This window comes from Leuciscus leuciscus, assembly GCF_965113295.1.
Source record: "Leuciscus leuciscus genome assembly, chromosome: 2".
Classification (NCBI taxonomy): domain Eukaryota; kingdom Metazoa; phylum Chordata; class Actinopteri; order Cypriniformes; family Leuciscidae; genus Leuciscus; species Leuciscus leuciscus.
Window position 1 is genome coordinate 65,379,444 of NC_138726.1, and position 19,118 is coordinate 65,398,561.

The following is a 19,118-nucleotide window of genomic DNA, read 5'->3' on the forward strand; positions in this document are numbered from 1 at the left end:
CATTCGGGCACGGTTCAAACTGGCTAGTGTGAGTACACCCTAAGTTTCAAAAGTCATGAATACTTCAGAAGTTGATGAGAATAAATAATAAGAGGAATTCCTTGATGTTTGTTGAGAAACATACTAGATTATTGTGAACACTGCATGCAAATATAGAAGAAAGATTGAAGTCTAATTTTATGATAGGGAACATTATTCAATTGTATTATTCTTAGATCATCAGAGTTATTGATGATATAGAAAAACAGAACTAGATTGCTTTTTCCTGCAATGAAGAACTGCTTTACTAATAGAATTGGGGAAATGCTATTGTCAACCAGTGAGATTTTTTATATAAAAAGGAATAGTGAAAAGATGCAGGTTAAAAAGTGGAATGTGATAAAGAACTAATAGCTTATATGTGAAAGTTCAATTTGATTCATGCAGATCTCTGAGTGTTCAAATTCCAGATACCTTCAGTGTCCGGTGGAAGCAACAAGAGGGCAAAGGGCAAAGACACAAATGCAGAGAGAAGAACAGAGAGTGGGTGAGGGGTTCTCAGCTCCCCTCCTGAAGTTGACCAATCAAAAAGACTCAGAAAGACTGAATTAATATGGGAAAAGGTGAAACTTTCACTTGAGACTTTTCCTGAGGACAAAGAGAAATACTGAGATGCAAAACTGGCAGGATCGATTAAAAAGCCCAAACTAAGAAGAGGCAGAGAAACAACAGAGCCTATTCTCCACTCTGCAATGGCCTTTGAGTGACGGCTGGCAAAACATGCAGAGCGACAGCCAAGCTAAAAACAGCAGAACAGACCCTTACGACACGACAGGTGTGACAAAACTTATGAACACTCTAGAGACTGCTTCAAATTTGGTTAATTATTATATTAACGTTATTCATTCTGATTATTCACTGGTCTCATAGCAATTCTTTATATTCTCTGCTAAACTAACCCTCTCTGCTTTTTCAGTAGGTACAAGTCCAGCTCTATAAGAAAAGAAAATACAGAGAAGTGGGTGCTCAACTCACCAAACAGTTAAAACTGAGGCTGGATTTGAAATAGCGAGGGCTATTAAAGAACCATATAAGGCTAAAAAGCCTGATAGAATTATTCTAGGGCAAAGAAAAAGATAGACACAAAATGTCAAAGAATGATTATTATTTTTGTTTACAAAACAAAGATACTGGTCACTCCATCTTGTTTTAATAATTTTCTAGAGATAGATGGGAGAAGGAAAAATAACTCCAAAAGTCCAAAAAAATTATGAAATCAAAAATGATGTCGAAACTGGGATAATGAGATGGAAATGATATTGGCAATGGATCCAAGATTAGGTAGAGATCTCCAATTTTCCAAGATTAGGTAGAGATCTCCAATTTTCTTCTTAAAGCAGCTCATGAGCAAAAATAAAAAGAATATGAAAAAGTAGACCAAACAAATGAAAGAAAAAATGCATTTGAGAAATTACAATTGGCGGTCTTACTCTCAACTGCACCATACTAAGGCCTATTATTCTGAAATATTTAATCTATTAGAGTTTGAAAAAAGAAAAACAAAAAAAAAGGTTTATAACAACGGTGTTAAACTAAACGTTAAGATCACTGACACTTCTGAATAGTGTTTGCGTAGCTGTGTGTGACGTTGTCCGTCAGACCTTTGGAATTCCACAGCTAAATTTACAAGTTCCGCATTTAGAGCACAACCTGCGGAAGAAGAATGTGTGATGGCCAATGAGTGACTGAGTATGAATGAGTGAGAGATGGTGTACACCAAGGCAAATCCATTATTTTGCCTACAGCTGTATCTAAATTTGATATGTGGGCCCACAGGGCATATTCTGCCCAATAATGACCATGGATGGATTTGGTTAATTTCCTGGTCGAAACTGTAGTGACAATAGAAAAGAAAAGAAAAAACAGTACCACAATTGCGCAGCGCCTAACACATCTGACTTTCCTTTCAGAATATGAAGGAGCATAACACATCTGAATTTCTTTTCAGAATATCATGAAGGAGCTTACGTTTTGTCAAAAGTATGAAATATTGTTGTGTAACTTTTTGCTTGTTGCAAAGTGGGTTGAGTGTTGTCTAAGATGCCTGATAAATAGTGTGCTAACAGTGGGACTCAAAACAATGAGATAACTGAGCTGAATTGACTAATTGTAAAAAGTAATATAGGGGTTAAGACCCCCAAAAGGGGACAGAACACCACTCAGCCCACATGATCATTTTACAGGTGACAGCAAGAAGGACAATGGGCCAGATGAGCAGATGATTTAATGTTGTTGTCACTAACTGAACTAACAGAAATAATGAAGGTTTCATTCACAGATGAGAACAGTTCAGTTCCAGGAAGGTTACTAAGACGATTCAGACAAAAAGAACCAGTGACTGCTTTGTCATCTCAGAAGAGCATTGATCAGCAAACTGACATTTGAGTCCATACCTCTCAACTTAAAATACACCAACAAGCCTCAACCCTGCACAACAGGAAGTGAGGGATCAAGGGCTTGTGCTAGGAACAGCCTCCCTCGCCGTCGAGGGAAAGCCCATTGCAACGGCTCGTAAAGAGTCACCCTGGTGAAACTGAATGATCAACATGAATGCAAAAAGAAGACAAACGACAAGAAGAACTTTAAATGAAAATTTGCAGAATGTGGAAAGCTCACGAAAAATTGTGCAAAGAAAAGAGAATCAACAGAGATGAGTACAAGTTCAAAGTCAACATCAACCAAACTTTATTTTAAGGTAATGTTAAAGCCCTTGAATATACTAGTAGCAACTTAATAATAACCCCACCAGAAGGAAAAATATTGAATAAAAGAATATATCAAAAACAACGTAGAAAAGAAATTATAAACGATTTAAAAAGAAACAAAATAATGAATAAGCGACTAATTCAAGTAATTGTCATAGCAAAGTGAGAATTAAGACAAGTCATTAAGGAAAATACAACTAGAACTAAATGACATTTAAAAAAAAAAAAAATGTATATATATATCATAAATGGTAGGCCTACTCGAATGTAATTTGTCAATACAGGAGTATAAGTAATTAATTTAAGGTTACAGTTGAAAATTAAAGAAAAGATTAACACTGGCTATTAACAAACATTTGATTTCAATTTAAGTTATAAGATTATGATTTGATTCAATATGCTATTGACTAATTTAATGTATTTTAAATGGTGCTAATAGAACGACCACCTCAGTTGTAAGTTGTTCAAATTCAATAACAAACAGGCATTATGAACAATTTATATGGTACCAGAGGGGGGTAAGAATGACAGGTTATTGCACAAAAACATACTTTTGAATATTCTCAATCCAGATGCGCATGGTTTTCACCAAAGTGCGCAAGGGGGGAGTAAGGAGGGATTAAGAATAAGGAAAGAATTAAAAGGCTAAATTAAGAATTAAAGGAAAATTAAATAAAAGGCATTTCTGACTGTACACATATGAAATTTGTGCCAAAAATAAAGGTAAAAAAGGAACAGTGACACAAATAGGCCATATATCAGTACCAGAAGGGCTAATAAAACACCTGGTAATGGATTATATGAGCAAGATAGAGAAAGGTAAAGGCAATGAAATCAGCAGAGGAGGGTCAGGAGAAGTAATTAAATATTCCCAGAGAAGTATTCCTTAGATTTGAAATTCTATCAGAAATAAGTTTAGATAATGGGACAGCAGTCATTCCAGAGAAATTGAAGATTAAAATTATTTGTGTGCAGAAACTTAAATTATAGAAAGGAAGTTTTAAGTTATAATGCTTTATGTTTGAAATGAATAAGATTAAAATTAGGTATACAGAAAAAGAAATGTACGTACAATGAATATGTAAGATAGTATAAAAAGTTTTTTTTGAGAGTTATTTTTTCTAATTGTCTAATGAGTTTATTGAATGACTTTTATGAAGTAAATGTAACATTGCTCTTAAAGCTTTCTTAGTTTGAGTGATTACATGTGACATAATTAAGTTTATTCATGATAGTTCATTTAGAAATTAGTAGAAAGGAAGAAAAGGTATTCAGTTAAAGTATGCTTGAACTGAGGAGCTATAATGAGAAGAAGCTGCAACACGTGAGATTAAACATTTTATTTATTGTTTAAATTTGGTAATAAAGTAGACAGAATTTGAAATGTAAAACGTTATAACGAAGCATATTGCGATTGAATGGATAGAAGGTGCACTACAATGTTATGTTTGTTTAATCAACTAAAATGACTGACTAAAAGATTGATTCTTCAAATTTAAGAATTGATATTCCTTCATAAAAATAAGAAGCGAATAAAAATGAGAGGAAGTAATTTTTCCCCAGACCTATTTTAAATCAAAATTCATATGGATTATGCAAAATGAAAAAGCAAACTAAACCAATGATTCTCCTATAATCAGCAGAGATTTATTATAATGATTTGCCTTTATTATAATGAAAACAATTACATGAAAAAAGTAGAATGACTTATGTTTGGAGAAAAATGAGCAAATACGATTGAGTCAAAAAGTTAAGGAAAACTTGATTTAAAGAATTAGGAATGTTTTTTGGAGTTGTAATATTGAAAGGGGGTTATTATTCTGTTGTGTACTTCCCATATCAAGAAGATAATGAAAACTAATTTTAGAGGGCAACTAAATCATTTATTATTAAGATTGGGTTTATAAACCAAATTGAGATTTACAATCATTGGACGTTGATGGTATGTGTCGAAGAGGATATCTACATTGCAAGAAGAACTTTATAGTATAAGGGATTTTTATGTTTGACATATTATACATAACTGTGACAATAACAGACAATGCTGAACCAATTTCATCAACACACTTGTAACAATGTTTGATGTCTGATTAGGGAGGACTCGAGTCTTTTACTTTCTCCATTGAAAGAAAAACAACTGAAAGAAAGAAAAATGTATGGAGAAAGATGTTTGGCTCGATTGCTCCTCCAGGAGTGTGGTGGCATAATTTCAGTCATTGAAAATAAGAATGAGTGACTTAATTTAGTCACTAAGGTAGTATAACGGAGGGGACTGGATTTTGAAACTACACTCTGGAAAACGATAGTGAATGTGGGGCTTAGATAAGCCCCAGAGGAGGGAATGTTGAAGATTTTATTATTTAGAAAATAAGTAATTTAACTGTTTTTTGTACACTATTATTTCCTTTCTGTCTGTGTGTGTCTTTGGGTGACTTTGGAACCTAAGAGCTGTGTGGTTACAGCAGAGAATTCTATTTCAGTAATGTCACATGGTACAAACTATTTCTCAAAATACCTATAGAATGTATTACCATATTTGGGAGAAGGAGAAGGTATATACGTTTGCTGGACAATCTTTCTGCAGGGGCTCTTTCTGCAGAGGGTCTCTCGGCTTTGTTTGTTAATAAAGTCTAATATTTCTGGTATCGAAAATCTCTGAAGTCATTTCCCTGAAAAGAAATAATTAACCACAACAATCACTGATTGGTCAGACAGAATCATCACTACCAGCGTCATTGTATTTACAACACGAGACACTAAACCCGCTAGATTTAAATAGCCAGTAGACAACAGCCAACACAGCGCCTGTTTTAAAAGTATTTGCTTCAAAAATGCTTTAAAAAAAAAGAAATGGCTGAATCGTGGTAGGTGGACGAGGTGCAGACGTTCCTCTCGTTGGTTGCCGAGGAGCGGATGGGGAAACACGGAATGAAAAATTCGTATTTAATATGATGATGTCATGGCAGTAGAGATGGCAACTATAACGATCAGTCCCACCCACTTTGAAGCGGTACTACTCTGCAGTGGAAAAGCAACCGAGCTAAAGCGAACCGAACCGTGCCGTACCGAGCCGAGTCGTACCGCGCAGTGGAAAAGCGAAGCGAGCCGAACCGTTCCGTGCCGAGTCGAACCGTACCGAGCCGTACCATGCAGTGGAAAAGCGCCATATGCTGTGTGTCGTCTTCCATGTCTATGTGTCTGTTCACTGTCTATGTCCATGTCTGTCTGTCTATGCTGTGAGTCGTCTTCCATGTCTATGTGTCTGTTCACTGTTTATGTCCATGTCTGTCTGTCTATGCTGTGTGTCGTCTTCCATGTCTATGTGTCTGTTCACTGTTTATGTCCATGTCTGTCTGTCTATCCTGTGTGTCGTCTTCCATGTCTATGTGTCTGTTCACTGTTTATGTCCATGTCTGTCTGTCTATGCTGTGTGTCGTCTTCCATGTCTATGTGTCTGTTCACTGTCTATGTCCATGTCTGTCTGTCTATGCTGTGTGTCGTCTTCCATGTCTATGTGTCTGTTCACTGTCTATGTCCATGTCTGTCTGTCTATGCTGTGTGTCGTCTTCCATGTCTATGTGTCTGTTCACTGTTTATGTCCATGTCTGTCTGTCTATGCTGTGTGTCGTCTTCCATGTCTATGTGTCTGTTCACTGTTTATGTCCATGTCTGTCTGTCTATGCTGTGTGTCGTCTTCCATGTCTATGTGTCTGTTCACTGTTTATGTCCATGTCTGTCTGTCTATGCTGTGTGTTGTCTTCCATGTCTATGTGTCTGTTCACTGTTTATGTCCATGTCTGTCTGTCTATGCTGTGTGTTGTCTTCCATGTCTATGTGTCTGTTCACTGTTTATGTCCATGTCTGTCTGTCTATGCTGTGTGTCGTCTTCCATGTCTATGTGTCTGTTCACTGTTTATGTCCATGTCTGTCTGTCTATGCTGTGTGTCGTCTTCCATGTCTATGTGTCTGTTCACTGTCTATGTCCATGTCTGTCTGTCTATCCTGTGTGTCGTCTTCTATGTCTATGTGTCTGTTCACTGTTTATGTCCATGTCTGTCTGTCTATGCTGTGTGTCGTCTTCCATGTCTATGTGTCTGTTCACTGTTTATGTCCATGTCTGTCTGTCTATGCTGTGTGTCGTCTTCCATGTCTATGTGTCTGTTCACTGTCTATGTCCATGTCTGTCTGTCTATGCTATGTGTCGTCTTCCATGTCTATGTGTCTGTTCACTGTCTATGTCCATGTCTGTCTGTCTATCCTGTGTGTCGTCTTCCATGTCTATGTGTCTGTTCACTGTCTATGTCCATGTCTGTCTGTCTATGCTGTGTGTCGTCTTCCATGTCTATGTGTCTGTTCACTGTCTATGTCCATGTCTGTCTGTCTATGCTGTGTGTCGTCTTCCATGTCTATGTGTCTGTTCACTGTCTATGTCCATGTCTGTCTGTCTATGCTGTGTGTCGTCTTCCATGTCTATGTGTCTGTTCACTGTCTATGTCCATGTCTGTCTGTCTATGCTGTGTGTCGTCTTCCATGTCTATGTGTCTGTTCACTGTCTATGTCCATGTCTGTCTGTCTATCCTGTGTGTCGTCTTCTATGTCTATGTGTCTGTTCACTGTTTATGTCCATGTCTGTCTGTCTATGCTGTGTGTCGTCTTCCATGTCTATGTGTCTGTTCACTGTCTATGTCCATGTCTGTCTGTCTATGCTGTGTGTCGTCTTCCATGTCTATGTGTCTGTTCACTGTCTATGTCCATGTCTGTCTGTCTATGCTGTGTGTCGTCTTCCATGTCTATGTGTCTGTTCACTGTCTATGTCCATGTCTGTCTGTCTATGCTGTGTGTTGTCTTCCATGTCTATGTGTCTGTTCACTGTTTATGTCCATGTCTGTCTGTCTATGCTGTGTGTCGTCTTCCATGTCTATGTGTCTGTTCACTGTCTATGTCCATGTCTGTCTGTCTATCCTGTGTGTCGTCTTCTATGTCTATGTGTCTGTTCACTGTTTATGTCCATGTCTGTCTGTCTATGCTATGTGTCGTCTTCCATGTCTATGTGTCTGTTCACTGTCTATGTCCATGTCTGTCTGTCTATGCTGTGTGTCGTCTTCCATGTCTATGTGTCTGTTCACTGTCTATGTCCATGTCTGTCTGTCTATGCTGTGTGTCGTCTTCCATGTCTATGTGTCTGTTCACTGTCTATGTCCATGTCTGTCTGTCTATGCTGTGTGTCGTCTTCCATGTCTATGTGTCTGTTCACTGTCTATGTCCATGTCTGTCTGTCTATGCTGTGTGTCGTCTTCCATGTCTATGTGTCTGTTCACTGTTTATGTCCATGTCTGTCTGTCTATCCTGTGTGTCGTCTTCCATGTCTATGTGTCTGTTCACTGTTTATGTCCATGTCTGTCTGTCTATGCTGTGTGTCGTCTTCCATGTCTATGTGTCTGTTCACTGTTTATGTCCATGTCTGTCTGTCTATGCTGTGTGTCGTCTTCCATGTCTATGTGTCTGTTCACTGTCTATGTCCATGTCTGTCTGTCTATCCTGTGTGTCGTCTTCCATGTCTATGTGTCTGTTCACTGTTTATGTCCATGTCTGTCTGTCTATGCTATGTGTCGTCTTCCATGTCTATGTGTCTGTTCACTGTTTATGTCCATGTCTGTCTGTCTATCCTGTGTGTCGTCTTCCATGTCTATGTGTCTGTTCACTGTTTATGTCCATGTCTGTCTGTCTATGCTGTGTGTCGTCTTCCATGTCTATGTGTCTGTTCACTGTCTATGTCCATGTCTGTCTGTCTATGCTGTGTGTCGTCTTCCATGTCTATGTGTCTGTTCACTGTCTATGTCCATGTCTGTCTGTCTATCCTGTGTGTCGTCTTCCATGTCTATGTGTCTGTTCACTGTTTATGTCCATGTCTGTCTGTCTATCCTGTGTGTCGTCTTCCATGTCTATGTGTCTGTTCACTGTTTATGTCCATGTCTGTCTGTCTATGCTGTGTGTCGTCTTCCATGTCTATGTGTCTGTTCACTGTTTATGTCCATGTCTGTCTGTCTATGCTGTGTGTCGTCTTCCATGTCTATGTGTCTGTTCACTGTTTATGTCCATGTCTGTCTGTCTATGCTGTGTGTCGTCTTCCATGTCTATGTGTCTGTTCACTGTTTATGTCCATGTCTGTCTGTCTATCCTGTGTGTCGTCTTCCATGTCTATGTGTCTGTTCACTGTTTATGTCCATGTCTGTCTGTCTATGCTGTGTGTCGTCTTCCATGTCTATGTGTCTGTTCACTGTCTATGTCCATGTCTGTCTGTCTATGCTGTGTGTCGTCTTCCATGTCTATGTGTCTGTTCACTGTCTATGTCCATGTCTGTCTGTCTATCCTGTGTGTCGTCTTCTATGTCTATGTGTCTGTTCACTGTTTATGTCCATGTCTGTCTGTCTATGCTGTGTGTCGTCTTCCATGTCTATGTGTCTGTTCACTGTTTATGTCCATGTCTGTCTGTCTATGCTGTGTGTCGTCTTCCATGTCTATGTGTCTGTTCACTGTCTATGTCCATGTCTGTCTGTCTATGCTGTGTCGTCTTCCATGTCTATGTGTCTGTTCACTGTCTATGTCCATGTCTGTCTGTCTATGCTATGTGTCGTCTTCCATGTCTATGTGTCTGTTCACTGTTTATGTCCATGTCTGTCTGTCTATGCTATGTGTCGTCTTCCATGTCTATGTGTCTGTTCACTGTTTATGTCCATGTCTGTCTGTCTATGCTGTGTGTCGTCTTCCATGTCTATGTGTCTGTTCACTGTCTATGTCCATGTCTGTCTGTCTATGCTGTGTGTCGTCTTCCATGTCTATGTGTCTGTTCACTGTCTATGTCCATGTCTGTCTGTCTATCCTGTGTGTCGTCTTCCATGTCTATGTGTCTGTTCACTGTCTATGTCCATGTCTGTCTGTCTATGCTGTGTGTCGTCTTCCATGTCTATGTGTCTGTTCACTGTTTATGTCCATGTCTGTCTGTCTATGCTGTGTGTCGTCTTCCATGTCTATGTGTCTGTTCACTGTCTATGTCCATGTCTGTCTGTCTATGCTGTGTGTCGTCTTCCATGTCTATGTGTCTGTTCACTGTCTATGTCCATGTCTGTCTGTCTATGCTATGTGTCGTCTTCCATGTCTATGTGTCTGTTCACTGTCTATGTGATTGCCCACATGACTCAACTTTTGTCTTTGTCCACTCAACTTACTCCTGTCATCTGTCCTTGTCGTTTGACTGTGTCGTCTTGCGTGTCAATGCTGCATGTGTCATGTGTTTTTTCATTCTGTCGTTGCTGTGTCGTTGCTATGCGTCGTTTCCCTCTGTCGTTACTATGTGTCGTCTTCCAGGTCTATGCTATACGCCGTTACTATCCGTCGTTACTATGCGACTGTCTCTCTTTTAAATGCCTATTCCATGAGTGGTAGTCTACGATTGGCTGTTTTAAAAAAGAACTATTATCGAAACAAAATAACAAAATAACCCAGGCAGTCTCATCATCTACGAGACATTTAGGCCTCTTCCAATACTGACAGCTGGGCTCATAGTTTGCAGGTTTGCTTGGTGGTAAACTTTTTTCATTTGACTGGTTCAACCGCCACCTGCCCGAATTTAATTAACATATTATTTCACATCACGTCATCCGCCCGATCCGCGGTTTATCTGCATCTCTAGTGTGTGTGTGTGTGTGTGTGAGTTGGCTCGGCCCTCCCTCATGCAGTTTAATTGGTTGACATCGCGTGTATGATTGACAGGAACAGAATGTGAGGCTGATCAGACAATCAAAACAAATGTGTGCGCACCTTTAGGCCTATATAATTTTTTTTTGTTGGTCTTTGAATTAGTCAATTATTTTAAATACAATTAAAATCATTATTAGCCTACATAATGATTTAATTCCTATAGGTTATATTTTTAAAAATAGAGTCGGCTCTTCAGATATGCGAGCCAGCTCCCGACGTTCACCTACAAGAGCTCTTAGATCCGGCTCACTCGCGAACGACCCATCACTAACGCATAGTAACGACGCATAGCATAGACATGGAAGACGACACATAGTAACGACAGAGGGAAACGACGCATAGCAACGACAGAATGAAAAAACACATAGTGCATTGACACAAGACGACACAGTCAAACGACAAGGACAGATGACAGGAGTAAGTTGAGTGGACAAAGACAAAAGTTGAGTCATGTGGGCAATCACATAGACAGTGAACAGACACATAGACATGGAAGACGACACACAGCATAGACAGACAGACATGGACATAGACAGTGAAGACGACACACAGCATAGACAGACAGACATGGACATAGACAGTGAACAGACACATAGACATGGAAGACGACACACAGGATAGACAGACAGACATGGACATAAACAGTGAACAGACACATAGACATGGAAGACGACACACAGCATAGACAGACAGACATGGACATAAACAGAGAACAGACACATAGACATGGAAGACGACACACAGCATAGACAGACAGACATGGACATAAACAGTGAACAGACACATAGACATGGAAGACGACACACAGCATAGACAGACAGACATGGACATAAACAGTGAACAGACACATAGACATGGAAGACGACACACAGCATAGACAGACAGACATGGACATAAACAGAGAACAGACACATAGACATGGAAGACGACACACAGCATAGACAGACAGACATGGACATAAACAGTGAACAGACACATAGACATGGAAGACGACACACAGCATAGACAGACAGACATGGACATAGACAGTGAACAGACACATAGACATGGAAGACGACACACAGCATAGACAGACAGACATGGACATAGACAGTGAACAGACACATAGACATGGAAGACGACACACAGCATAGACAGACAGACATGGACATAGACAGTGAACAGACACATAGACATGGAAGACGACACACAGGATAGACAGACAGACATGGACATAGACAGTGAACAGACACATAGACATGGAAGACGACACACAGCATAGACAGACAGACATGGACATAAACAGTGAACAGACACATAGACATGGAAGACGACACACAGCATAGACAGACAGACATGGACATAAACAGTGAACAGACACATAGACATGGAAGACGACACACAGGATAGACAGACAGACATGGACATAGACAGTGAACAGACACATAGACATGGAAGACGACACACAGCATAGACAGACAGACATGGACATAAACAGTGAACAGACACATAGACATGGAAGACGACACACAGCATAGACAGACAGACATGGACATAGACAGTGAACAGACACATAGACATGGAAGACGACACACAGCATAGACAGACAGACATGGACATAGACAGTGAACAGACACATAGACATGGAAGACGACACACAGCATAGACAGACAGACATGGACATAGACAGTGAACAGACACATAGACATGGAAGACGACACACAGCATAGACAGACAGACATGGACATAAACAGTGAACAGACACATAGACATGGAAGACGACACACAGCATAGACAGACAGACATGGACATAGACAGTGAACAGACACATAGACATGGAAGACGACACACAGCATAGACAGACAGACATGGACATAGACAGTGAACAGACACATAGACATGGAAGACGACACACAGCATAGACAGACAGACATGGACATAAACAGTGAACAGACACATAGACATGGAAGACGACACACAGCATAGACAGACAGACATGGACATAGACAGTGAACAGACACATAGACATGGAAGACGACACACAGCATAGACAGACAGACATGGACATAAACAGTGAACAGACACATAGACATGGAAGACGACACACAGCATAGACAGACAGACATGGACATAGACAGTGAACAGACACATAGACATGGAAGACGACACACAGCATAGACAGACAGACATGGACATAGACAGTGAACAGACACATAGACATGGAAGACGACACACAGCATAGACAGACAGACATGGACATAGACAGTGAACAGACACATAGACATGGAAGACGACACACAGCATAGACAGACAGACATGGACATAGACAGTGAACAGACACATAGACATGGAAGACGACACACAGCATAGACAGACAGACATGGACATAAACAGTGAACAGACACATAGACATGGAAGACGACTCACAGCATAGACAGACAGACATGGACATAAACAGTGAACAGACACATAGACATGGAAGACGACACACAGCATAGACAGACAGACATGGACATAAACAGTGAACAGACACATAGACATGGAAGACGACACACAGGATAGACAGACAGACATGGACATAGACAGTGAACAGACACATAGACATGGAAGACGACACACAGGATAGACAGACAGACATGGACATAAACAGTGAACAGACACATAGACATGGAAGACGACACACAGGATAGACAGACAGACATGGACATAAACAGTGAACAGACACATAGACATGGAAGACGACACACAGCATAGACAGACAGACATGGACATAAACAGTGAACAGACACATAGACATGGAAGACGACACACAGGATAGACAGACAGACATGGACATAAACAGTGAACAGACACATAGACATGGAAGACGACACATAGCATAGACAGACAGACATGGACATAGACAGTGAACAGACACATAGACATGGAAGACGACACACAGCATAGACAGACAGACATGGACATAAACAGTGAACAGACACATAGACATGGAAGACGACACACAGGATAGACAGACAGACATGGACATAAACAGTGAACAGACACATAGACATGGAAGACGACACACAGGATAGACAGACAGACATGGACATAGACAGTGAACAGACACATAGACATGGAAGACGACACACAGGATAGACAGACAGACATGGACATAAACAGTGAACAGACACATAGACATGGAAGACGACACACAGCATAGACAGACAGACATGGACATAAACAGTGAACAGACACATAGACATGGAAGACGACACACAGGATAGACAGACAGACATGGACATAGACAGTGAACAGACACATAGACATGGAAGACGACACACAGGATAGACAGACAGACATGGACATAAACAGTGAACAGACACATAGACATGGAAGACGACACACAGGATAGACAGACAGACATGGACATAAACAGTGAACAGACACATAGACATGGAAGACGACACACAGGATAGACAGACAGACATGGACATAAACAGTGAACAGACACATAGACATGGAAGACGACACACAGGATAGACAGACAGACATGGACATAAACAGTGAACAGACACATAGACATGGAAGACGACACACAGGATAGACAGACAGACATGGACATAAACAGTGAACAGACACATAGACATGGAAGACGACACACAGGATAGACAGACAGACATGGACATAAACAGTGAACAGACACATAGACATGGAAGACGACACACAGGATAGACAGACAGACATGGACATAAACAGTGAACAGACACATAGACATGGAAGACGACACACAGGATAGACAGACAGACATGGACATAGACAGTGAACAGACACATAGTCATGGAAGACGACACACAGCATAGACAGACAGACATGGACATAAACAGTGAACAGACACATAGACATGGAAGACGACACACAGGATAGACAGACAGACATGGACATAGACAGTGAACAGACACATAGACATGGAAGACGACACACAGGATAGACAGACAGACATGGACATAAACAGTGAACAGACACATAGACATGGAAGACGACACACAGCATAGACAGACAGACATGGACATAGACAGTGAACAGACACATAGACATGGAAGACGACACACAGCATAGACAGACAGACATGGACATAAACAGTGAACAGACACATAGACATGGAAGACGACACACAGCATAGACAGACAGACATGGACATAGACAGTGAACAGACACATAGACATGGAAGACGACACACAGCATAGACAGACAGACATGGACATAAACAGTGAACAGACACATAGACATGGAAGACGACACACAGCATAGACAGACAGACATGGACATAGACAGTGAACAGACACATAGACATGGAAGACGACACACAGCATAGACAGACAGACATGGACATAGACAGTGAACAGACACATAGACATGGAAGACGACACACAGCATAGACAGATAGCATGTCGACATAATTTCGGCACAAATGGAACCCCATAATTTCTATGTCACTGTCCATCTTTATTATGTGGGTTCAGGGGGCGCGTAGATCTAGGCTATGTACGGAACGTTTGTTTTTTTTTAAGCGGAAAATTTATTATTTTCATATGCATTTATAGTGTGTATATAAACAAATATATATTTTATAATGACATAATTATACATATGCATGTACATTTATATGTTTTAAATAGAATTATGATTACTGTAGGCTAATATATGTAGCAGGGCATTCAGTTACTTTTGAAAGGACAAATATAAGGTGTCCGTGTATTTCATTAGACTTTAACTTTGCCAGCTATAAAAAAATCTAGCATTTCCTCACGTTTTACCACAGATTTTTTGTGACAGTCGATATGCATGGACCACTGGAGATGACAGTCCCCCCCTCCTCTCCCCTGCCGTGCCACACCACACCCACTCCCCTCCCTTCTTCTCACAGCCATCCACGCCCAATTAAGTTGCATTTTTCAAAAAGATTGTGAGCTAGACTTGAGCTGAAAGACGGGGGTTTCATGACCCTTTAATAAAAATCCAGTTGTTCATTGTTTGTTCATGTTACTTCACAGTGCATTAATGTTGAAATTAAAATGAACTAAGATTAATAAATGCTGTAGAAGTATTGTTCATTCTTAGTTCATGTTAACTAAAGTAGTTTACTAATGTTAACTAATGAAACCTTATTGTAAAGTGTTACTTTTCTTGTACATAGTTTCCTCTGTCTCAGTTGTTTAAATCGGTCATGGAGGCTATACAAAATTTGATCAAAACTGGTAAATTAACTCTTCATAGTTGATTTTATGAATAACCAGGTGTGTCAAGGTCAAGGTGCCACGCTTGCTGGAATTGTTTCATGGCTGGAATTCTGGAATGCCACAGCCCAACCAAGAACATTATTCACCATCCGCCACTGGATATTCCAATGGACACTAAATATTTTTTTAGAAAAAAAGGGCAAACCAAGAGAAAACGAAACTAGAACAGAACATCACGTTACAATAGCAGGCCTGTGGGGAATATGTAAGCCATCTGAATGAAATCCAAACCTGTTTGTTTTGTTCTTACCAGAAGCCTCTATGAGGAGATTCACCAGTAAAGCGATGATAATAATCGACGTCATTCCTGTGAAAATACAGACTCAAATAAAACAAACTCTGAGGGGTTTTCCCTCAAACACGCGAATTCTGTGAGAGAAATATGATCAGACTGTCACTGTCGTGTTCAACGAGGAAACATAAACTCACCGGAGACAGAGACTCGTCCGTTAAATCACAGTAATCTGGATGGTTTAGATGAATATGAGCTGTTCAATAATAGAGTCAAAATAAACGATAAAATAGACGAAAATCAGAATCTATGAAGCGTGCTCCCGATCTTCCTCCTACTTTCACTTTCTATAAATATCGCCATCCCAATAAAACAGACGTCATCAGATGACGAATAACGCTTATTCAGTTTAATTCTGTTCAGATGTGTTTTTGTGTAATAATCTTTGCGGTGTGAACATGCATATGTGTGTGTTTTCTGTGAAAAACAGAAACGGTCAGATCTCGAAGCTTCGACGGTGACGCGTAGAAGGATTTTTCCCTCATGGATCGACTGTAGATAAACATGTATCCAGCAGGAAAAGCCAGCAGTGTGCGATATAGGATCGATGATAAAGAGTAAAGACCGACAAGAGCGACCGAGACGACGCCCCCTTAACAACAGCGTGCATTTATTAATAAATGAACACATAGCTGTGTGTTTAGCATGGACAGGATGATGATGCATCATATAATCATGAATATATGGATAGTGAAAATAAATGTATTAACTTAGATTTTAGTAACTCCTTTTGGTGACGCCATTAGTTTGGAGGAGGACAGAAGCTTCCTCAGCCTGTTCTTCTGTAACATTAATATTGATCAAGCAACAAAAGAAAAAGAGAAAAGCATTCACTGCTCGTTAATAGCTTTAATAAGGATTAATTATATTAATACAAATAAATATGTCTGCTTGAAAGAATAGAGAATGATGTATGCAAGTAGTTATAAAGAATTCATATATCATTCATTGAAAAAAAGACTGGCTTCTACTTTAGGAAAAGTGGTTTTCTTTAATTTTAAGATATTTTTTAAGTTACAGTAGTTAAATCTGGATCTGTATTGCACGTTCAAACTTTAAAATCATTTATATTAGCAGGTTAATATATGTTTTCTACGGGAGTATATGGGTTTGGAAATTTTAGAGAAATTCTAAATAAATGCATTTAAATTGAAACCCATTATATTTTAGTCGACTAAATCTGTAGATATAGTCGACTAAAATATTATTGTATTTCGTCGACTAAAACTAGACTAAAACTAAAACAATTCAGATGACTAAAATATGACTAAAACTAAATGGCATTTTAGTCAAAAGACTATGACTAAAACTAAATAAAAATTTGCTGTCAAAATTAACACTGCCTCCGAGAAGTCAAAAGATCTTCTGCAGTCGTCAGCCATACTAGTGCATTATGACATAAAGAAACCGATCATTCTGGCTTGTGACGCTTCCCCATACGGGGTTGGAGCCGTGTTGTCGCACAGGATGGAGAACGGCACAGAGCGGCCGATCGGATTTGTGTCACGAACACTGAATGCAGCTGAGAAGAATTACTCTCAATTAGAGAAGGAAGGTCTAGCTGTCATTTTTTGTGTAAAGAAATTCCACAAATACTTGTATGGGAGGCAGTTCACCATTGTAACAGATCACAAACCGTTGATTTCATTATTTAATGAACTGAGAGAAGTGCCGCAAATGGCATCGCCACGTATACAGAGATGGGCTGTGACATTGTGTGGATACGAATACACCATTGTTTACAACGCTGGCAAGGAACATCAAAATGCTGATGGACTAAGCAGACTGCCTTTAACAGAGAAAGGAGTAGAGACTCAAGCGGAGGAAGAAAGAGTACTCCTACTTGAAGAAAATGATGTGTCCCTTGTCAAAGCAGAACAAGTGAGAAAATGGACAGACAAAGATGCAGTTTTAGCTCGAGTGCGAGAGTATGTGCTCAGAGGATGGCCAAAGAGAATGGACGAGTCCATTTTTGGAGCATATACTAAGAAACGAGAGGAAATCGGTGTACAGGGAGGCTGTGTTCTGTGGGGAACGCGCGTGGTGATTCCCCCGCCGGGCCGCGCAGCTCTATTGAAACAATTACACATCAATCACCCTGGGATAACCCGAATGAAAGGTTTTGCATGAAGTTACATGTGGTGGCCACAGATGGACGTGGAAATGGAAGGCATGGTAAAAACTTGTGCCACATGCCAAGAGAATAGAAATTCTCCCCCGTGCACCTTTACATCCGTCAGAGGTGCCGAATCTGCCATGGAGAAGAATCCACATTGATTATGCTGGTCCGTGGTTAGGGAGAATGTTTTTAATCGTAGTGGATGCCTACTCTAAATGGCTAGACGTGTACCCGCTGAATAAGTCTACCTCTACTGTAACCATTCAATGCCTGAGACAAAGTTTTAGCCAACATGGGATACTTGCAATTGTGGTGTCGGATAATGGCAGTAGTTTCACAAGTGCAGAGTTCCAAGAGTTCATGGCCCGAAATGGCATCAAACATATCACCACAGCACCGTATCATGCAGCTTCTAATGGACTGGCTGAACGGGCGGTGCAAACGTTCAAAAGTCTAATGAAGAAGAGCACAGGAGATTCCATTTGAGACAAAGCTTGCTAGAGCATTGTTCAGTTACAGGATCACACCACCGTCGACTACTGGGAAATCTCCTGCGGATCTGTTGTGTGGAAGAAAACTAAGGTCTACCTTGGATCTAATCCATCCTGACTTTAAAAGTAAAGTGCAGGAAAAACAGATGAAGCAAAAATTTTACCATGATCGACATGCTAAAAAGAGATAGGTGACTGAAGGTGACCAAGTGTACACTAAGAACTTTGGTTCAGGGACTATCTGGATTCCTAGGACAGTTCAGAAACAGACAGGACCGGTGTCTTGTACTGTTGCACTTGGAAATGGCCAGATAGTGCGCCGGCACATAGATCAAGTGAGGAACAGGCATGTTGTGCCTTCAGAGGAAACTCTGGAGTTGGAGGAAACATCTATGAAAGAGGGGGACGAGTTAACATCAATTGCAGGTGTCACATTCTCCAAAGACACTAATGTGG

At 40.2% G+C, this 19,118-nt stretch overlaps 1 protein-coding gene across 5 annotated transcripts in view; it reads right to left on the minus strand.

Moving 5' to 3' along the window:
• Positions 1–16,811, minus strand: part of LOC309492649 (butyrophilin subfamily 1 member A1-like) — a 40,610-nt gene extending 23,799 nt beyond the window's left edge. For 2 of the 5 annotated variants that reach the window (XM_082161650.1, XM_082161649.1), the window contains exons 1-2: positions 16,190–16,811; positions 16,011–16,067 (exon numbers count right to left, since the gene is read on the minus strand). In XM_082161650.1, coding sequence (XP_082017776.1) covers positions 16,011–16,065 — 55 coding nt within the window. In that variant the 5' untranslated portion in view covers positions 16,066–16,067; positions 16,190–16,811. The remainder of the gene's footprint in view (positions 1–16,010; positions 16,068–16,189) is intronic. The other 3 variants (XM_082161648.1, XM_082161646.1, XM_082161647.1) reach the window with 2 other exon arrangements.
• Between the last annotated feature and the right edge of the window lie 2,307 nt (positions 16,812–19,118).